At 40.9% G+C, this 20749-nt stretch overlaps 1 protein-coding gene across 1 annotated transcript in view; it reads right to left on the reverse strand.

Moving 5' to 3' along the window:
• Positions 1-2375: 2375 nt before the first annotated feature.
• The window catches only part of LOC119173762 (glutamate receptor ionotropic, kainate 2), a 234997-nt gene continuing 216623 nt past the window's right edge, over positions 2376-20749 (reverse strand). Inside the window, exons 11-15 of the mRNA XM_075883220.1 lie at positions 15793-16172; positions 15112-15310; positions 13898-14123; positions 6540-6865; positions 2376-5876 (exon numbers count right to left, since the gene is read on the reverse strand). Of these exons, the coding sequence (XP_075739335.1) occupies positions 5718-5876; positions 6540-6865; positions 13898-14123; positions 15112-15310; positions 15793-16172 (1290 nt within the window). The 3' untranslated portion in view covers positions 2376-5717. The remainder of the gene's footprint in view (positions 5877-6539; positions 6866-13897; positions 14124-15111; positions 15311-15792; positions 16173-20749) is intronic.

Genomic DNA, 20749 nt, shown 5'->3' on the forward strand with positions numbered 1-20749 from the left:
GCTCTTTTATCGGTCAGCTATTACACGTGTATTTGCTGCCTTGCACAACCATGCCCATTGACAAAAGAACCACTAAGATAGTCGTAGAACCTTGATTGATTGATTTATTTGTGGGGTTTAACGTCCCAAAACCACCATATGATTATGAGAGACGCCGTAGTGGAGGGCTCCGGAAATTTTGACCACCTGGGGTTCTTTAACGTGCACCCAAATCTGAGTACACGGGCCTACAACATTTCCGCCTCCATCGCAAACGCAGCCGCCACAGCCGGGATTTGATCCCGCGACCTGCAGGTACGCAGCCGAGTACCTTAGCCACTAGACCACCGTGGCGGGGCAATCGTAGAACCTTTCCATGTAATTACACCCCTAAGAGAAGCATTACAGATTCTCCTGGAACTTACTTCCCCGCAATCGATAGCACTGAAATATACGATGACACATGTATCGATGCCAACGCGCGTTTTAGCTTTTCAGTTAATCGGCAGCGGACGCTCCGTTCACCGCTATCACCACCAAAGTGTATTGCTGCAATCGGAACTTTTGTTCAACAGCCACAAGTTCAGCCAAATATACTGTTTGATCTTTGACCTTCAGTCTGCTCTTTTCGTCGCTGTCAACACCCAGTGACAGTGTCACGCGTGTTGCTTTTTACATTTGTGACTTTACGTGCAGTACATTCTCGCTACGATTTTTCAAACGTTTGGTAAAGTGGACTACAATAATTCTTTAGGACCTTTCAGAGTGCGACCATGCCGAGAGTGTGATTTTCAATTTCCACTAAACCAAAAGAAGAGTCCGCTTTAGTTGCGAAGATTTCTCACCTTGTTTCGTTTGTTAAATAAGTACACTGCTGTTACTATATTTAGGACAGAATACTAAGGCAATATATTTGTTCTTGTTTCATTTACCTGATATTCTAAAGCTTTAGGAACAATGTTCATGGTGCTGAGGTGGAAAAACATAAACCAGGAAAATGAGCGTGCAATATATTGCTACGTGCCAGTGTAATATGTAGAGCTGTTCATTTAAAATTCCTGTTTACGAGAGACATTAGTAACTTTTGAAGGGTTGGTAGTTTCATTTAATTGACTTCACGATAAATGCTCAAAACTAGAAAGCGCATGCCACAAACACACAAGGCGAAAAAACGTGGAATATATTTTTCATGCTCCCATCTTTCCGTTTTTAGACTGGTTTGTTATTATTATTCATTTTTGCGCACTTATCAAAGTTCCATTGTATGTGGTGTTGTTATCGCTGTCTGGGCTTATTGATTAGCCGTGGTCAAACATGTATATTTCACAAAACAAGAACTTCAGTGGAATTGTTTGCTTTATACCTTACACATCAGGTGATTGGTGATAAAAGCACTGGTGAAGTTTTTCGCGTGGGACTGGCCTTGCTGAAAGATTATGAAGTTTACTTGTGAGTATGTTTCTACTTACCTCATACCTTCCCTCATTATGGTTCTCTTCGCATTTATCTATTTCTCCAGATCACTGTCTCCAGAGAGTGTAACAAAGCGGTTATTTATCTTCCGGTTAACATCGCTGTCTTTCCTCATTATATTTGTCTGTTTCCCTCTCTGCGAAGAGCAGTCAGATATAGCCATCTACTTCGGCAAGAAGGTTGCAGCAACGAACAAATACAAAGTGTTCTGGCCCTAACGCCTCCACAACTTTATGAGTTTATTGTTACACTTTTAATGTAATTTTAGCCAGTTTATTCTAATCGAGAAATTTCAATACCTAGGCAAGTACCCATTCTCATGCGAATTGTGCGCGCCAAGCGTCAATTTGGATGCGAGCATCCACATTAAAATTCTAATCCATTGCGCAGATTAGTATGACCCCTAATAAGTGTGGCAACAGCCAAATTCAACCAATTAGTTATCATCAATAACTAGTGCCTATTTTCTCATAGGTGGCTCAGTGCTACCCAGCTATTCCAGATAAAATTAGATACACTACGCTAAGACTGAGCTGCTTTTTTTCGTATCGAGACTCCCTGTCGCTTTTTATTATCTGGTCACCTCTGACTTCTGCACGATTACACACAGACACTTTTGTTTTTTTTTTCTTTTGAGAAACATCAGTTGCTACAAGTGTACAAGTTTGCTAACGTAGACTGCGCATTATTCAGCTGAAAATAGGGATAAAAATAAATATTCGCGACAAAAAACGGTTACGCATCACAGCTTAAAGAAGCTAAGCTTAATTAACAGACATCACATTAGAAAACCAGTGGCTAATTGTTGAGCACAAATAGTTCTATCTGCAGTTTGCTATCTGAGGGCTTTTTTGGCATTTTCTACATGCAAACGTTATAAAGAACAAATCAGGGACTCGAAGGAAAAACACAATACACAGATATTGTGCATTAAGCCATTGTGGCATGTTTATTACAAATTTCTAAATATCACACTTCTCCGAATCCCCCACGAAACTTGGTGCCATTATATTTAGCGACAACAAATAGCAGCCACCTGGAAACCTTTAAAATAGTAACAGTAGTTCAAGAGTGCAGCCGTTTCAAATGTTAGGTATTTAAGCTGAGTAGAGCTCTCATTCAGCGTCTTGCATTACTCAAATTTTGGTGTTTCTCTTCATCTCAGTTTGCTAAAAAAATGTATAATTTGCCATTATTCTGTCTATCATATCAACACACAATCAACCACAAATTTGGGCGTTGAATATTGCGTCTGACCGCTTCTGTATTTATCTGAAATGCAAAACTCAGATCTCTATTATTTACTTTTTGCTGTTAAATACCGAGGACTCAATACAGTAATAAGACTATAGATTATAAATAATTTCATTGTGTAATGCCTACTCATCTATAACCAAAGTGGACACCAAAAACTCATTTATTTCTCGTTTTCGGAAAAAAAGAATAAGCAATAATACTTCTCATCTTTTTTTAAAACGTATACCTCTTGAATGGTTCATCATAAAATGCTCTGAACTACATTTTGTTTTACAGCGTAAGGGCTTCATATGCAGATAATCTTACTTCTACCATTACATTTTGTATGCAGTGCTTCCTTATACACATATTAGAGTATTTATTTTTTTCTGCCCTTTTTGTATATTGTGTAATCAACAGTTTAATATTTGTTTAAGATTCACAAGTTTTCATTGGTTTTGGTCTTTCTGTGAGACTTCCACGTCTGGGGTGAAGGCCTCATTAGGAGACATACGAGTCTCATTTCGCCTTACCTGGTGGACATATTACACACTGTTAATCGTCTATATATGCGTGAAAAAATAAATTGTTCGATAGTTTTTCTGTTAAATAACGCATGTCATGGCTCGCAATGTAGCTGACTAAATACAATAAAATTTAGGCAGTTAACATTCAAAATTCACACTCACAGAGCACTCGCTGTGACAACAGGCAGGTAAAAACTTTTTTTTTTGCAGTGACAGTTGTGTCATAACATTGGGCACACTACAATCACCGATGGAAAGTAATCACAGGCAGCAAATATAGCGGAGTGATTCTAGAGAAAAGGGCAGCATAGTCAGCGCATTGTTTTGGCCATCATATGTATGTGTGGTAATTGTGAAATGTGACAGTTATTTTTTTGCGGTTGTTTCTCACTATTTGCTCAGTGCAACAAGCAAACGTGAACACAGAGTAACTTGGTAAATTTAAATACCAGATAACAGACACCAATATATAGCAATTATATGCGGAAGCAATAATTGACTCTCCTAACTTCTGGATAAGATATTGCGTTGGAGCAAGGCGATTATTTAAATCTCTCGCCTCCTGATTACCACTTTCGTAAATTAGTCACGTGTTTTCTATGTTACACTCATGAATATTTTAACGCAGGCATCATCGTTTTCATGAACTAGGCTCCAAAAATATTCCCTCGATCATGGTGTGGCAACTCATTGATATTTAGGTGCAGGTAAGATTCTCCAAAAATTTTCCGCCTTATCTTCCATGTGTCTAATATGCCACATCATCTGAGATACCATTTGGTTAGCACAACGTAATTTTTGAATTACAAAAATTGTTACATCAACTCTAAACTTTTGATGTGTAGCTTAAGGATTAATTTAGTGGATACATATATTTTTGTTTGAATTAGTATACACTTCATAGTCCTCCTGTATATCAACCCCCACTCGTTTCCTTTTTAAATCAGTCTCCTAACAAAAAATGTACGTTACAAGTTGCAGTTCAGGATGATATTCTATGAACCCCGTGAGAATGCTCCCATTGCAACATTGATGAAGCAAGCTTTGAAAAGAGCTTCAGAATCGTCGTAAATAAAAATGCTTTTTTGTTTTTTTTTAGATAGAAGAGCACCTGTAGGGTGCCAACTTGGACTGAGTTTAGGACAAGTGTTTTTAATTTAATCATCAGGTCAGAGTTATTTTTGCACATTTTTGCCGATTGCGAAAGCTATTGGACAAACAATCTCGCTGTTTCCCGTATTTTTTATCTCTACTTCTATCACTTCAATGCCTGCTACATATTTTATTAAATTTTGGCTTTCCTTGGTGAAGTGTAGAAAACGGCATTTCAAATCACTGACCACTTTGATATCAACTTTTTTTATATACTTCGACAGACAGCGGTATAAAAGAATGGCATTTTAAATGAGTTGGTTCAAATGTATGACGCAGCCTACGTTAGCGACAAGCGTAGCACGCCCCATGAATGCAGAGATGAATATTTTATTTGTCCCAGCTATACTAACAAAAATGATCGTATGGCCTTCCCTCCTTCCATAGATATTTTGATTAACCAGCTCCTTTATTCAGTGCAAGTTAACACGCTGGTCAATCTCATTTTTTTTTCAAAGTGCCTGACGCTGTTTTATACTTAACTTTTCTGAAAGCCCCCATTGTGCTACTTCCGGGCAAAAGACAATAACTACGACTTTTGTATGCAGTTTGCCAAATTCTTTAATAATACTTGCTAAGGACGGCCATAACTTTTGTATATATTCATAAGAAGCCATTACGCATATAAGGTTGTTTCTATCAGACAGTTAAAATATTCGTTGAACAAATGAAAGGGGAAGGCCTGACTTACGTGCCTTTCTTTTCTTAAGTGGTGAAGAGATTCACCATAATTTCATCCGTGCACAACTTGTTATTCCTTGCATGAATAGAAGCAATTGTTATTCCTTGCATGAATAGAAGCAATTGAAACAGCAAGCTTGCTTAATGTTTCCCTTTGGCAAGGAAATGTGCCACCTGATATTTGACGAAGTAAGACAGTACCATTGCTTGTTGGTTTATGTTTTCACATTGTCTTGTATGTTTAGACGTAATTAGTTATTCGACTCGTTTGACTTACACCACGCAGTGCCTTTATCTTCACCCTCCTCCTTTCTTATATCTAGCATGCACGTTCACGTCATTTGCTGCCATAGGGCGAAACGTTCAGTTTAAAAAAAAAGGCAGGGCTTCGGACGACGGCTTCAGAAGACGCCCATATCACGACGCATCATGATGAGCGGAAGCGAGTCAGCGTACGTTCACTCAATTGTTTCACACTTTTCACCGTCCTTCAAAAAGGCGGGGCACATGCACCAGCGACACAAACACTTGGTCGTGGAAGTCAGCGGGTTTTTAGAGTTTGTTTTTCAGCGTTCACCATGTCGGCACACGGGTTATATCGGAGAGTCACCAGAATGCCTCGGGGTTGTGCGTAGCCGTGGCAAGAACGTCTGGTGACTCGCCGCACTGCTAGGAAACGTCGGTTCTCCTCTGCTGCGCATGCGCCGATGCCTCGCGGTTGTCTACCACGTCCACTTGAAGCGTCGTCGCCGGCAGCACCGATATTGAGCGATCCTGTTGAGCAGTTTCGAGCACCTCCAGCGAAGTCTTCGACTCTTTTTTGGACAGCTGCGCAGAAGGCCAAGGCCGTGTTAAAAAAAGAGGTTAACTAGACAGTGATGGAAGTCATCTAAATATATCAAGGTGGTCCCCGTACAGCCTTATCTAACATTTGGCAGCATTACCCCTTGGCTTGTGCATACAGGACAAGTATTTTGAGGCGGCAAGCATATAATGTACACCGAATGCGCATAAAAATAAGAGCCCCTCTCGCGCAACAGGACCTTTAGCTGTTTCTTCTTTTCCTGTATGAGAGACAGCAGCAACGAACTTCAAACTTCAAATAACCATCTTTATTTATATGGCGGAAATAAATATTTTACTTGATAATCTGTCTTAGGCTTCCAGAAGAGATGCTTCTGAATCATTAAAAGTGCACGTAACTCGAAGTTCCTCATTATGAATACAAAATTCTTGCACAAATACAAACACTAAGGGAGACATGCACTTGGAATATTCATTCTATACAATTCATCTCTATATCTCTCTGCTCTCATTTAAATTGTCAATAACTGAAATATAAAAAACAAAACTCATATAGGTTCCACAGGTTAGCGATAATTTTAATATATCTAGGTCTCGTCCAGGGTGAACATCTCAGATTCTTTTGGGAAATGTGATATCACAGTTACAGCCTAACAGTAACAGGTTAGGGAATATGGCTGCGCTTACTTCCATAATATCACAACTCCTTTCTAAAGCCTTTTTCTTGGCTTTAGATGAAGGATGGGTCTTCCACACGAATTCCAAGATGACGCACACGCTGGAAACACCGAGTCCTCCAAGAAGAACGAGGAAGACGCCTCCAACATTGGATACGCCCAGTGCATTGGCCTCCTCCGACGAGTCCTGCACATCGGACAGTGCAGACGAACCTCTTTCCTTTTCGCGTTGCTGAGAGCAGTGTCCCATCCACCATTGCTTCTTGAGACGCGCGATGACCCCTGTTTCTTGTAACCGGAGAATGGCTTCGGACAAGTGGGCCGTGTAAGGGGACCCTGAAATCAATCACAGACCAATTTTGCGTTAATACCTTGTCAATGTGTCAGTGCACCGAATTCTACTGGAATATTTGTCATGCGAGTACAAAACAACCAGGCCACATTGTAAGAGTGATGAAAAATGCAACAAAGCATGTGCTCACCTAAGTGCTTTGTCTCCTAGAACATGCTACATATCATAGGCTTTTTGTAATAAACTGACAAACGCCATAATATTTCACTCAAAGAAAGAACTGAATCTTCTCCGGTCTAACCATTATGCCCAAAAGTTATTCTGCAGTGAAACAAAACAGCCCGCTTTTCCAGTGCTCATTGGAACCACGTGCAAACCATTGTCGCTATATACAAATTTGAAGGGCTGCGAAATGCCGTTCTAGAATCTTTACCACGTGCATTAGCGGTGGTTTACAAAGAATAACTACAAGACAAAGCAAAAAAAATGTAAAAAACATGCTTGTTTGCAATAGCTGACACCGAATTGTAAGTGACATTCAGTTAGGCGTGTATACCGAAGGTTATGTTAGTTATATTCTCTCCCGCTTACGTTCGAGCAATTTTTAGCTGTAATATCTACAAAACCTGTGTGATCATGCACCACATCTTTCGGTGCTGTCTTGCAGTTCCTAATTGACAATCCGGCAATGAAAAGCAGCCCCAAAGCGTAAAAGTTTTACAAGTTTGCGCTGTGTCTTGAATTTGTCGATTTTTTTTTCAATACTGTGATAGACCCATACTTTTTGACAACATTCTGAAATATAATGCTGACTGACATACATTTCGTGTCTCTCACTGGGCTAACAAAAGTAAAATATAATGAATGTTATTGGTGAGTGATTTCATTTATTTAACTGCGCATTATTATGATGTTCCTCTGTGCTGATACGTTCGTGAGGCTATCAATTTTTTTTAATTTTCAATATTCACACCATAAGATAGCAATGAACTACGCATATGCCTAGAATGTCTCTCTAATAGCTGTTTTTAACCTAATATATTGGTCTCAGTAGAGCGGCAGCATTTTTTATTGACGATACCTCACTGCCTCATGTCTGAAGGGTTACTTGCTAAATTCGTGTCTGTAACCTGAAGACTTTAACTTGTCACTACACACCCTTACTCACAGTATGAGCTTATTATAGTCACACATAATGAACTGCACAATGAAGAAAATAATTCGGACTGAGTGCACGTTAAAGAACACCAAGTCGTCGAAATAGCCTGAGCATTTTACTGCGGCGCACCTTATAATCAAGTTGTAGTTTCGGCACAGAAAAAAAAAAACATAGAATGTTTCATAAGCTGCTCTCGCCCTAATTTTTTTTAGTCACAAGCTTACGCAGTGATTGACGCTAGAGAACGCAGTTTGCCTTGATAATTTGTGTAGCATACTTTCAAGAAAAAAAAGTATATTTCTAACTTAAACTTCCGCAGCCCTCCACTACGGCGTCCCTCATAATCATATGGTGGTTTTGGGACCTTAAACCCCACATATGAATCAGTTATGTTTCTAAGGTACTTCGAAAACTAAAGAGGCAATCATAAAAATTTCGCGCATTGAATTAAGCTGTAACGCTGAGTGCTGGTGATTGTCCTGCTGACTGTCTGCTTTTACTGATTCGTGCACAGCGTAATGTGCACTGAGCGCTCAATTGTCCAATAGAGATTTTGTCGCTGTGATACATTGTAGCAGTTATCTTCTTGATTAAAGATAACCTTTCCTGGTTTGTATTTTCGTACATAATCGGGGCAGCCTTGCGATGATGTTTAATTGTAAAATCATATCGGACCCTCTATCTTCGGGCGGGTTTGATCGGCTACACCCCCGGTGATAACAAGGCGATCGGCATCGTCCGCTTGGTGGCGGTGGACGCTACGGCTGGCTTCAAAAAGCGCCCCCGGACCTACCGGCGTTTGCAGTTCGGCAGCGGTGCACATTGCACACGTAACTAAAAGATATCTGTCTTTCCAGGTGAGGTTTGCTGTTTTTCTGTTTGTGTTGCCAAACGTGAAACGTGTGCACTGCTGCCGAGCGAAAACTGCCCTGCCCAGACTTTGGATCTGTTGTTTGTTGTGAATAGTGTACGTTTTTTTTTTTTTTTTTTTTTAGATATTATGACTAAAAAGCAGGTTGACGATCTGCGGAGTGAATTAGCCGCTGAGTTGCATGAAATTAAGGATACATTGAATGAACTTAAAGGACTGAGGCCTGATATTCAGGAACTCAAGCTTATAAGAGAGGATTTGCAAAAAATTCTGCTTGAAAACAAGGAACTGAAGTCACAAAATGCAAAGCTGACGCGCAGGCTGGAGGAGCTAGAGCAATACCAGCGATCAAACAATCTAGAAATCAAGGGCATACCTCTTGACAGTGAACCAATATCAGTGGTAACAAAAATTGGCGAACTGATAAAAGAGGACATTGAAAAGCATGACATAGACGTCTGCCACAGAGTTCCTACTGCTAGGCATGACCAGTCCAACATTATTGTTCGTTTTGTCCGCCGAGACAAAAGGAATGCAATTCTTGCTAAATCAAAGAAGACGAGACTAGACACAAAAATGCTTGGATTCGACAAGCAGAATCCAGTGTTCATCAATGAGCATTTGACGAAAGAAGCTAAGCAGCTGCTCGGAGCTGCCATCAGAAAGAAAAGAGCTGTTAACTGGAAATTTGTGTGGACAGCTGGCGGAAAGATTTTCGCACGGCGAAATGAAACCGCACCTGTGCTTCGCCTAATCTGTTTGGATGATGTTGATAAAATGGTCGAGTGAATGCCACAGTATAGCTGAACACAATTTTGTGCACTAATTACTGACATACATGGCTAATTCCGGTCTCAACTGCTGTACTTATCACGATTATGACTCGTTTAATATTTCTGTTTCTAAGTTAAATCCAAATAAGTTCATGGCAGCCTTGCATTTAAACCTACGAAGTATTAGAGACAAAGGAGATGACCTGCGAGAATTTCTTGAAAATATGGACATTAGCTTCAATGTGTTGATGTTTACTGAGACATGGCTAACGCAAAGTGAAAAGCCGCCTCAATTAGAAGGGTACACATACCAAGGCATCACACGTACTAATGGGCGTGGTGGCGGCGTGGCTATGTATCTTAGAGAACATCTGCAATATGAAGTGATTTCAAGTTTCACCACTACTAACGAACATATAGAATGTCTTACGGTATGTTTGAAATCTTTTTATGTATGTGTCATATATCGGCCCCCAAATGGAAATAAGACGCCATTCTTTGAATTCACTGATGAACTATTAAACTATCTAACTAACACTGGTTCAAAGTTTCTGATAATGGGTGACTTGAATATCAACATGCTGGGAAATGACACTAATGCGCGTGAACTTAAGCGAACTCTATATGCTTATGGCTGTGAAAATTTTATCAATCTAGCCACTCGTATTACAGCGGATAGCGCGACGTTGCTAGATGTCGCCATTACAAATGCACCTGGCACAAGTAGCTATGCTGGCCTCTTATCAGTGGACATAAGTGATCATTTACCGATATTTTGTTTCTTGCCAATGACAAATGATAAAAGCATAAAAATGGGCGTGTGCACATATCGGAATATAAACCCAAATTCTTTAGCTCATTTCCGCTCTCTGATCCAAAAGACAAACTGGGAACCGATTTTCCAGCAATGTGATGTAAATAAAGCATATAACAATTTCTATGCCAGTTTCATGTTATGCTACGAGCTAGCCTTTCCTATTAAGACAACTAAGCGTACCCGGAAGAAAAAGATTAGAAAGCCATGGATTACGCGGGCACTTTTAAATAAGATTGCCGCTAAAAATAACATGTATCATTCTTTCGTTAAGACGCGTGACCCACAAAAGTTTGCTGAGTTCAAAAAATATCGAAATAAGCTCAATGCAGAACTTAGATATGCTAAAATCTGTCATTATGAGAATTTGTTCTCCCAAGTAGCAAATGACAAAAAGAAGTTCTGGCAGGCGGTTAACAATCTTGCTCAAAGAAAGAATGACGCAGCGCCTATAGTTGTAACTACAAATCAAGGCATCCTAAATGATGACGAAGCCGCTAATATGTTAAACCACCAATTCATTCGTAGTGGAGAGTACAGTTCGACTGTGCGCTATGAACATCCAAGTGTAGATGCGTATAAAAAAACCAGTTCAAGTAATTCTATTGTACTGGCACCAGCTACGGAGCACGAACTGTCAAACATCATGCGTAACCTAAAAAACAATGCAGCTGCAGGCTACGACGATATCAAACCAGCTGCCGTGAAATATGTAATGGATATAATTTGCAGTCCTTTAACCCACGTCATTAACTGCATGCTCGAACAGGGTGTGTTCCCAGAAGCACTCAAGCTGGCTAGAGTGTGCCCGGTGCACAAAGGTGGCACAGACTACACTTTTAATAATTACCGCCCTATATCGGTATTACCAGTCATGTCAAAGATTTTTGAGACAGTCATAAACGTTCGCGTTGATGGTTTTGTTCAAAAGTACTCTATTATGTCTGACGTGCAATATGGGTTTCGGAAAAAAAGATCCTGTGAAGAAGCATTACTTTCTATAAAACATGAAATAATAAATAACATTGAACAAAGATTATACACCATTGGTCTTTTTCTAGATTTAAGAAAAGCTTTTGATTCTGTGAGCCACGCCATTTTGTTGACTAAGATATATGATTGTGGGATAAGAGGGACAGCACATGACTTGATTCGAAGTTATCTACAAAACAGGTATCAGTATGTATCTATTAACAATTCCAAATCTACGAAATTAAAGATACTACAAGGCGTCCCGCAGGGATCTATACTTGGACCCTTGTTGTTTAACTTGTACATAAACGATCTTGCTTATATACCATATTCCCAAAGTGTAATTATGTATGCTGATGACACAAATGTATTTTTTGCTGGAAAGTCGCTGCAAATGCTACAAATTTCAATAAATAATTACTTAAAACTACTTATGTCGTGGTTGCACAGCAACCAATTGCAACTCAATGTTAATAAAACTAAATACATTATTTTTGCCCCTATTAACAAGCCGATCAATTTTAAGCTAGCAATACTGTTTCAAAATGTGCAAATAGAACAAGTAGAGGCTCATAAATTCCTGGGCATATGGTTTAGAGGCGATATGTCCTGGACGACACATGTGGAAAAATTGTCCGCTGAACTGAGTAAAATCACGGGATGCTTTAATAAAATCCGGGATCTGATACCGCTTTGGCTTAAAAAAGTATTATATTACTCCATGTTCTACTCTCGCCTTACATATTGCATGCTAGTCTGGGGTACAACATACTCAAAAAATTATCAGAAATTGATAATATTGCAGAAGAGAGTCCTTAGATGCTTTGAAAACTACACAGGTAGGCTTCGAGATTTGCGAACGCATGATTTGTTTATTAAACACAATTTGCTAAAAGCTAACCAAATGTACTATTATAGAATATTTCAGCATATAAAAAAGAACAAGCTCTACACAGCTAAATCACCCCAATCAAAATGTCGTTATTCTCTACGCAATGAAACTAGGGTAATACCGAAGTTCCGAACAGCTTATGGCCGGCAGCATATAGGCTACCAGGTTCCGCATTTAATAAATCACCTAAGCCCCCTTGATTTTAATACTATGTCGAAAAAATCTATGAAACTGTATATTATAAATCATCAATTGGAATATGTATGATGCGTATCTTTTTCGTGTCATACTGTTATGTTTTTTGTTTTTTTCCTTTTTTTCACAAATGAATAATGCCATTCACACTCGTTGCCTATGTTATATTTTACTGAAGTCAGTATATTTTATTCTGTATAATAATAATCTTATGTATTTTGCGACTGTTTATTGTGCATATTTCTTTGGTATTCCGGGCTGCTTATCCGGATTGATTTGATTTAACCTACATGTTATCTTTTTATCATGTATTATTCATCAGATGGTCTGTATACTGCTTATATGATCTTTAATTTGATATGAATTTCTGTGATGAATTTTGTATTGCCATATGTACCGCTGATGCTGAGTGCCAACAGGAGTGGGAGCCCTTTGTCAGGCCTTTGTAGCCTTTTGCTCCTGCTCCTTGTTTCTGTAATGGAAGCAAATAAACTTCAAACTTCAAATATAGGTGTCTTCCATACAGGAATGCTTTAGTCAAGTGTCAAATTTGAACTCTTCTTATACACAAATATTCAAATGTTTTTTGGTGACTAAATCACAACAATTCATTTCATCAGAAAGGAAAATTGTCACTCTGCTAACTCTAGGTGGGTATTTTTTTTGTTGGTATCGTCTATTTTTGACATACATTTAAAACTCTTCAATCGAAAAAAATTGAGTATTTACAGTTTACATGCCCGCAACAAGCAATCTCGCTGAATTGGGCATCTTAGGCAGCAGATACATCTAAAATAGACATTAAAATGTATAGATTCTCATATAAAACTCACAGAATGAAGCCTAACACTCCACCAAGTATTCCACTTATTTGTCTTGTTTTTCATAAAAATGTTTGGAATACGTCTGCAGGCCTTGGAACACAACTGTGTAACAGGTATTTTTATCGTTGACTTTCACCCACCACGAACTTTCTAATCTAATGCTGTTGAGAGAACATGGTAATCTGGAAATTTTCCTTATTCGAAAATCTCCTTCTCTTGTTTTTCTTATACTTACTCATCTGAGGCTCTTCTATTAAACCATTACAACCACACTATGGAACTTTGACCTTTGTGCAGTCACTACAATTGTAGAAACATGTCTGCGTCATAGTCGTTATCGAACAGGCGGCTCGCACAAAAGTTAGCACCGAGCCTCCTCAATGTGATTCAGAAGCACCGCCAAGACGTGACGTAAGCAACTGGCGTGACCACTTTCTCATACCCTGTTAGCCTAGCCCACAAAGGCATAAATGCAGCAATACTTCCACACCGTGTCGGTAGGCAAACAAAACAAAAACCATGAAAAGCATCAGAGAGAGAGAAAGACAAGCTTTCTTTCCGAGGCCTGTTGTTCACCTCGGGGCAGCGCGAATCCATATCCTTTGGAGTCGAGGGGGCCCCCAATCTGAGCCAGCTGGCAATCTCGGTCTGTGAGATACTCGATGGTTGCTGCCTCCATCAAGAATGCGTAGTCGCCTCTCCGGACGCGCTCGACGCCTTCGGCGGTCGATGACGCCAGCGAGTCCTCGCGGTTGTTCGACATCACCGTCCACATCCGTTCGTACGGCTCGAGTTTCGATTCCTGTGGTTGGCGGTGAAAGGAACGACCCAGTGTCTTGCACAGCAGCTCCTTAATTGCTATTCATCGCACGCTGTACGAAGGGCTTTAATACAAATCGCTTAATATATTCTAACAAGAGCCACATTTTTTATAGCGTACCTCATGCCCTTCTCTCCATGCAATGTTCGCTCCAGAAACTGTAAATGGCAAATGCTAGTCACCTGACCTTTAAGTTCTCTCATACCACGGAAGTGCTACCGGTTTTACGCACAGGCTAACAGTGCACTGCCTCATGCTAGCTAATGTCGTCTGGTTGATGAGTGAAGTACTTTAGGCGTAGTTAATATCGACTAACGCTTGCCTATGGCGTGGGTTAATTTTGACCTAATATGGGCTGATCCAGGATAAAATACAACTAGCAATGACTGAACAATAAATGGTGGAATAACATAGGTTAAATAACCCTGGCCGCATAACATAGGTACTCGGCAGTTATAAGCACTACAGTTTTTTTATTCGCCATAATTATTCTTTCACACATACATACATAGCAACCATAGATGGCTCCGCCCTGTTTTTTGCCATTTAAAAAACACCAAGCTTTCAACGAAGGCTTTGCTAGGTCGTCATCTATCTCTTTCTGTTATAATACGTTGAAATGTATTGTTTGTGCGGCACACTTTTTTTGCACCTATGAGATTTCCATTATATGCGCACGAGTGAAATACACAACTTTTGTAATTGTTGAAGTACGGGAGCCACGACATTCGTAAACTGCTTGCACCCAAACCATTAACGAGTTTGCTATTAAGCAAATACGCTTTGGGCAATGACTGTATTTGGTAGTCAAGACAGCAGTTTATTCATTTTATGTGTGCTCCAAAGAAAGATATCCAAAATATTTAACCACTGATACTGCTGACGCATGGCGACTAGGTGTGAAAATGTTGTGTAAAACCTTATTGGCATGGCAAAATTATAAGCATCATGGAGTTAGAATTTAACTGACCTTGAAAAACGTCTCAGTTGAGCCCGACGACATGCAGCCGTACTTAATCTTGGACTGCGCAGCCAGGTCATGAACGTTTTCTATGGGAAACTGGAGCTTCTCGTTGACCAAGAAAGCGGCCATGTTGGCCGTGTAGAAGGAAACCATGATGAGCGAGAACACCCACCAGCTGATGGCAATGAGTCTTGTGGACGCGGCCCTGCAAGCGATGTTAAGAATACAAAAAACGGCAGGCATGGCGTTTCGCTATCGTAATATCATTGAGCTTTCCTACGATTTGGAAGATTTTGAAAAACGTGTAATATCCTTATGCGCAAGGATTCGAAGTGGTTAACAATAGAGCCACGAAAATACTCAGTATCGGAATCTAATAAGAATCACGAGTTCGTTGCTTTAACAATTGTGGTTATAGACTTTATGTCGTCTTTCAATAACATCATATCAATTTCAAATGCTCGTCTGTCTATTTTTCCTACTCAGCATGCTATTGTGACCCTCACAAGCCATAGCTCAGACAACTTTGCGAACACCTTTACTTTGCGTATATCGCTAAAATAACCATGGCGTGATCTAGTTAAAGCTTCTTTTTTTGTTTTTCTTTCGTGCTGGACGTTTGCTACACTTTCACTCATGCTACGCACATTGTACGATGAACAGCGATTTTACCGTCTCGAAACTTACCTGGGGCTGGTTTCACAGCCTTGGAAAAGGAGCGCCGCCGTTGCGTACCACAGGCTCTCTCCAAGGCCGAGTGCATTTCGAGGACTGTCCGCACCCGATGAGCGATCGCAGTCGCACTTCGGGCCGTGTCTCGGAACGTGCCATTCGGCGGGGGCCATGCGCGCCGCCAGGTGGAGCATCAGTGCAGAACCCAGATACGCTGCCAGTAGGCAGAGCCAGACGTCGAGAGACAAGGGCAACAGAAAGTAGAAGAGACGTGACTCCTGTACGGGTCGCCGGTACAGAATGCCGATGCCGGTATGCATGAAGGGCAGCGTGAAGTCCACCGCGCGTGAGCGAGACACCGTGATGGTGAGGTCTCCGATGGCCAAGTCGGCTTCCTGCGTGCGCACCCATTCTCCATTAGGCTTAGCTACGTGGGACTGATGGAATTAGGAAAATCCGGGTACCTATATCACTAGCACCGGTTGACTGCACGAAAAACCTACGCTCGCCCACACACAAAGCGTTTATTTTTTTCTCTCTAATTCAAATATACTCGAACACACTTATAAAATGCCAGTTTCAGGAATTAGAAGCTGCTGCGCCATCAACTGGTGTACGTTAGCTATGGTGAGATAACCCGCTCAGATCAATGTTCACATGCCACAGTATCACTTATAACAATAAATTCCCTTTGTCGGTTGTTTTTGCAGAAATGTATTAAAACTCGAAATCTTCTCAAAAACATAAATCGATAAATTCAAGCGTCTGAACCCCTTCTACGACCTTATATACCTAAGTGCCCCTTCATATTTGCAATGAGTTTCACTGTATGACGGTATGGCTGCACGGCAAAGCGTATTTTTGAAATCGGCTGCGACTCCGATGGTTGCAGTGAATGCATCTTCTGATATGCCAATTGAGTGATACGTTTAGACTCGGAGGATTTACAGCAACCGAAAATTTGGACGTCGTCATACATTGGCTATATGTGGCTTGTGGTAGACCCGTGAAATAGTCCCAATTTTCTAGCATGCCCGAAAAATTGGCAGCTTTGTCATCATTCTCGCTAGTGTCCGTTGCCAAATTTTCTCTCATAGTTTTCTGAAACCAGTCTTAATTGCTCTTATGTTGCTCTTTTCATGCAACACGGTTATACCAATGATCGGTTATAACGATGTAATTTTTGTGGCATGTGACGATTGGCATCAGTGGATTCGACTGTACTGAAACCTTTTATTGGTGACCTAAAAGGTTGACAATAACATATTGATGACGGCAGTTTTTAACCGCTCAAGGGACTCTGAAGCCAAAGAGCCTTCATTAGAGTATTAATAAGTGTTATGTATACTGGCCACTGACACTAATATATGAGCGAAAACTTGTAAGACAACTTCCATAAGAGCATGTGCTGCGAAATTGTTGACAGAATAATAATATTTTCAATAAATGGTGGTTGTGTAACTTGTGTAGATGTGTGCTAAGGCTAGTGCAGGCGTAACCAGAAAAAAATCTTCATCCGCGTCAAATAACATCAGTTAGGAACTACGGTACGAAATTATTTGCCTGCCAGCTAAGCTTTTAAGTTTTGCAAGCTTTCCTAAGGAATAACATGTCTTTGCTCATTGTCGTTCTCAATAACATTTGCCTTAGATTTGTCGACATTTAGAAATTGAATAATACTCCAGGAATACAGTAGCTATGCAACAAGATATTACACAGTCTTCTCTACCAACGTTCGGAAGTACGTGTGTAATGTACTCTGGAGGCAGCGTGAAGCCATTGCCAGCCATTGCGAAATTATACACATATCTTTCGCAACGGTACCCCTCTTACATTTTGAGTTTTGTTTCTGTACTCTTATTGGCTGCACAAGTAGAGTTGCTGCACGCTAATGTGCCAGCCTATTTGAATTGTTTGTTACGTTCGATGGTTTTAAGACTAGAGAATAGACGTGCTTAAGGTGAGAGTCCAGTTGCATGTCAAGAGAGCCGTAAAGTTTTCAGATAGTCTTGTCTTCATGAGCGTCAAAGCTGCCTTCTTTCGCAGCTTGGTAAAAACTTTGGATCGCAGTTACGTTACTGGCGTAGACAAATCTTCTCTCCATAACGATGTCTCAAGGATCACTCCCTGCACAACGATGTTTCATTGTGATGGAGATAGTGCAATATAAAAGCGGAAATCGACAGCTCAGCACACTGTTAACTACTTCTGCTGAAGCTACCAGGCGGCCAAGTATCTCGAAAGGCTAGGCATGCCATCTACACCACACATAGAGTTTTATACAATATTAACTAGAGAGGAATCTGGCGCTGCTTTAAAATATCTCTATGAGAATTATGGGAAGCACAGGCTTCGGAGTGAATAGGGTTAGCTAGCGAAATGTCTACAGACTTTTCTCTATACTGTTTCAGTTTCGTTCTTCGTGCAGCACGGGTAATCGGGTGCAGTGAAAAAGACTGAAGCAGTGCCTTTGTTGTTCGCAGAGGCTGACGACCACTAGATCTCCTGATTTGCTGCGACGTCGTAGTTTTACGAGTCGTATTTGTAAGTGTGAACTAGCCGTCGTCCACTCACCGCTGCGAATAGATTTAGCGTCTCATGCCAGTGCAGAATATTGTCTCGAGTTCATGTTTTAGATGCGGAAGCATCTTATACTCGCGCCTTGTAGTGCGCCGTCCGCGCCGTCCGCGCCGTCCACACCGCCTTAGTTGAGCTAATTCATTACGTCTGATACAATAATCACTCGTTCTCTGCTACTGCAATATTCACGCGTTCATCAAGTATAAGGTTATTTGTTGCACTTCAAAAGCATACATGTGTCCGAGTTAAAACGGTCAAAGTTTCACATTAAATGCACCAGGAAGGTAAAGTATTGGTACGGAAACCAGTAACACAAACATGAGCTTGTACGGTAAAGTTAGCTATTTAAAACCTACGCGAGCGTCGGTGCACACTGAACCATGCCTGTGTATTCAGAAATGTGTCTAACTCTGTTACCAGCCACTAAACTGTTTTAGCGGGACGGCTCAGTGCTCTCCCATAGTTGAGTACGAAGTACTCAAAATCGTTCAACATATTAGATGCGGAAGCATCTTATACTCGCGCCTTGTAGTGCGCCGTCCGCGCCGTCCGCACCGCTTCTCGAACATTCGACAGCTGACGCGCGCGCATGCGCCGTCGCGCCGTCGCCCACCATCTGTGCCGCGCGCGCTTCTCCTTCGAGAACATTCGACAGCTGACAGCGCATGCGCCGTCGCGCCGTCGCCATCTGTGCCGCGCGCGCGCTTCTCCTTCGAGAACATTCGACAGCTGACAGCGCATGCACCGTCGCGCTGTATATATACTCAAGGTCGGCGCTCGCTCGCTCAGTTGCCGCTCGTCCGTTGGTTCGTCGCAATAAATAAAACACCGCCCTTTCGCATACGTGTGTACGTTTTCACTCATTTAACACCCCCTCCTACAACCACGTTAACCAATTTAGCCATCGACCCAAGTAAGTCGCAATTTAACACCCCATTTCACAACCACGTTAACCAGTTTAGCCATCGACCCAAGTAAGTCGCACTTTAACACCCCGTTAACCAATTATATGCTCCGCATCCTCCTCAGTATTCCCCCGAGGGAAGCTGAGGGCAATTTTTTTATCATATATTCCCCATATAGAAGCACCGCCATCCAGCGGACATTCCAAGGACTAAACGAGAGGTGGCACACGCACACTTTCTTACGGCCTGCGCTTTGGGTCCACTTCCCACCTTTAACCACCTCAAGTTCATTGTATATACTAGTTCACTGTATTCATGGCACTTCGGCCCAATGCTCGCTAAACCTTTCTAAAACCAAGGAGGTTACGCCCAGCGAGTATAACGTAGCAACCTTTTCCTGTCAGATAGTGCTCAATGTACATGCTAGTGGCTGCTAATGTGAAATGAGAGACAGGAGGATTCAGCTTTTAATTTCTTACGGCTTGCTGTTCATATCTACTTCCCACCTTTAACCACCTCGAGTTCATGATATATACTAGTTCATTGTATTCATGGCTCTGCGGCTCAACGCTCGCTAAACTTTTCTAAATTTAAGAAGGTTAAACCTAGCGAGTATAACGTAGCAACCCTTTCTCGTCAGATAGCGCTCTATGTGCATGCCAATGGCTGCTAATGGGGAATTAAAGACAGGAGCATTTGGCTATCATGTAACGCGCACGCTGCGATTTTTTTTTTGTATTGTTCAACAACGAAAAAGAGAAATCTCCCACCGCCACCACGATGCTGGTCAAAATGGAACACTGGTTACACCCTGCGACTACGAGGGACGAACAGGTGCCGCTTTCAGAAGCTTCGCCCCTAAAATGTAATCTATCCGAAGAGGATCCGAACTCTGTACTTTCCATAATTCTCATAGGGGTACAAGCGCCGATGAAACAGGCCGCGTAGACACTAGCGTCAGACTCCCCTCTAGGTATTATTGTATGAAGCTGCATGACACACACACACACACACTTATATATAAATAAATAATATATATATATATATATATATATATATATATATATATATATATATATATATATATATATATATATATATATATATATATATAGATAGATAGATAGATAGATAGATAGATAGACGTAGCGAGAAAGGAAGCGCACAGGCTCTGTAGTAAAAATAGAAGCGAGAAAGCATGACTTACGAGGCAACACTTTTATTAATCACATACGTTTCGGCTGGTGGGCCAGCCTTCGTCAGTGTGAAGCCTGTATATATATATATATATATATATATATATATATATATATATATATATATATATATATATATATATATATATATATATATATATATATATATATATCGAAGAGAAACGACGCAACTTAGGGGTTGTCTTAGTTTTATTTCCAAGGGTTTCGACCGAAGGACCGTTTCACCGGTCGCAACCATTAGAAAAAAGTTGGCTGATTCCACGTACAGTG

The sequence above is a fragment of the Rhipicephalus microplus genome, unplaced genomic scaffold (genome assembly GCF_043290135.1).
Source record: "Rhipicephalus microplus isolate Deutch F79 unplaced genomic scaffold, USDA_Rmic scaffold_15, whole genome shotgun sequence".
In the NCBI taxonomy this organism is placed as follows: domain Eukaryota; kingdom Metazoa; phylum Arthropoda; class Arachnida; order Ixodida; family Ixodidae; genus Rhipicephalus; species Rhipicephalus microplus.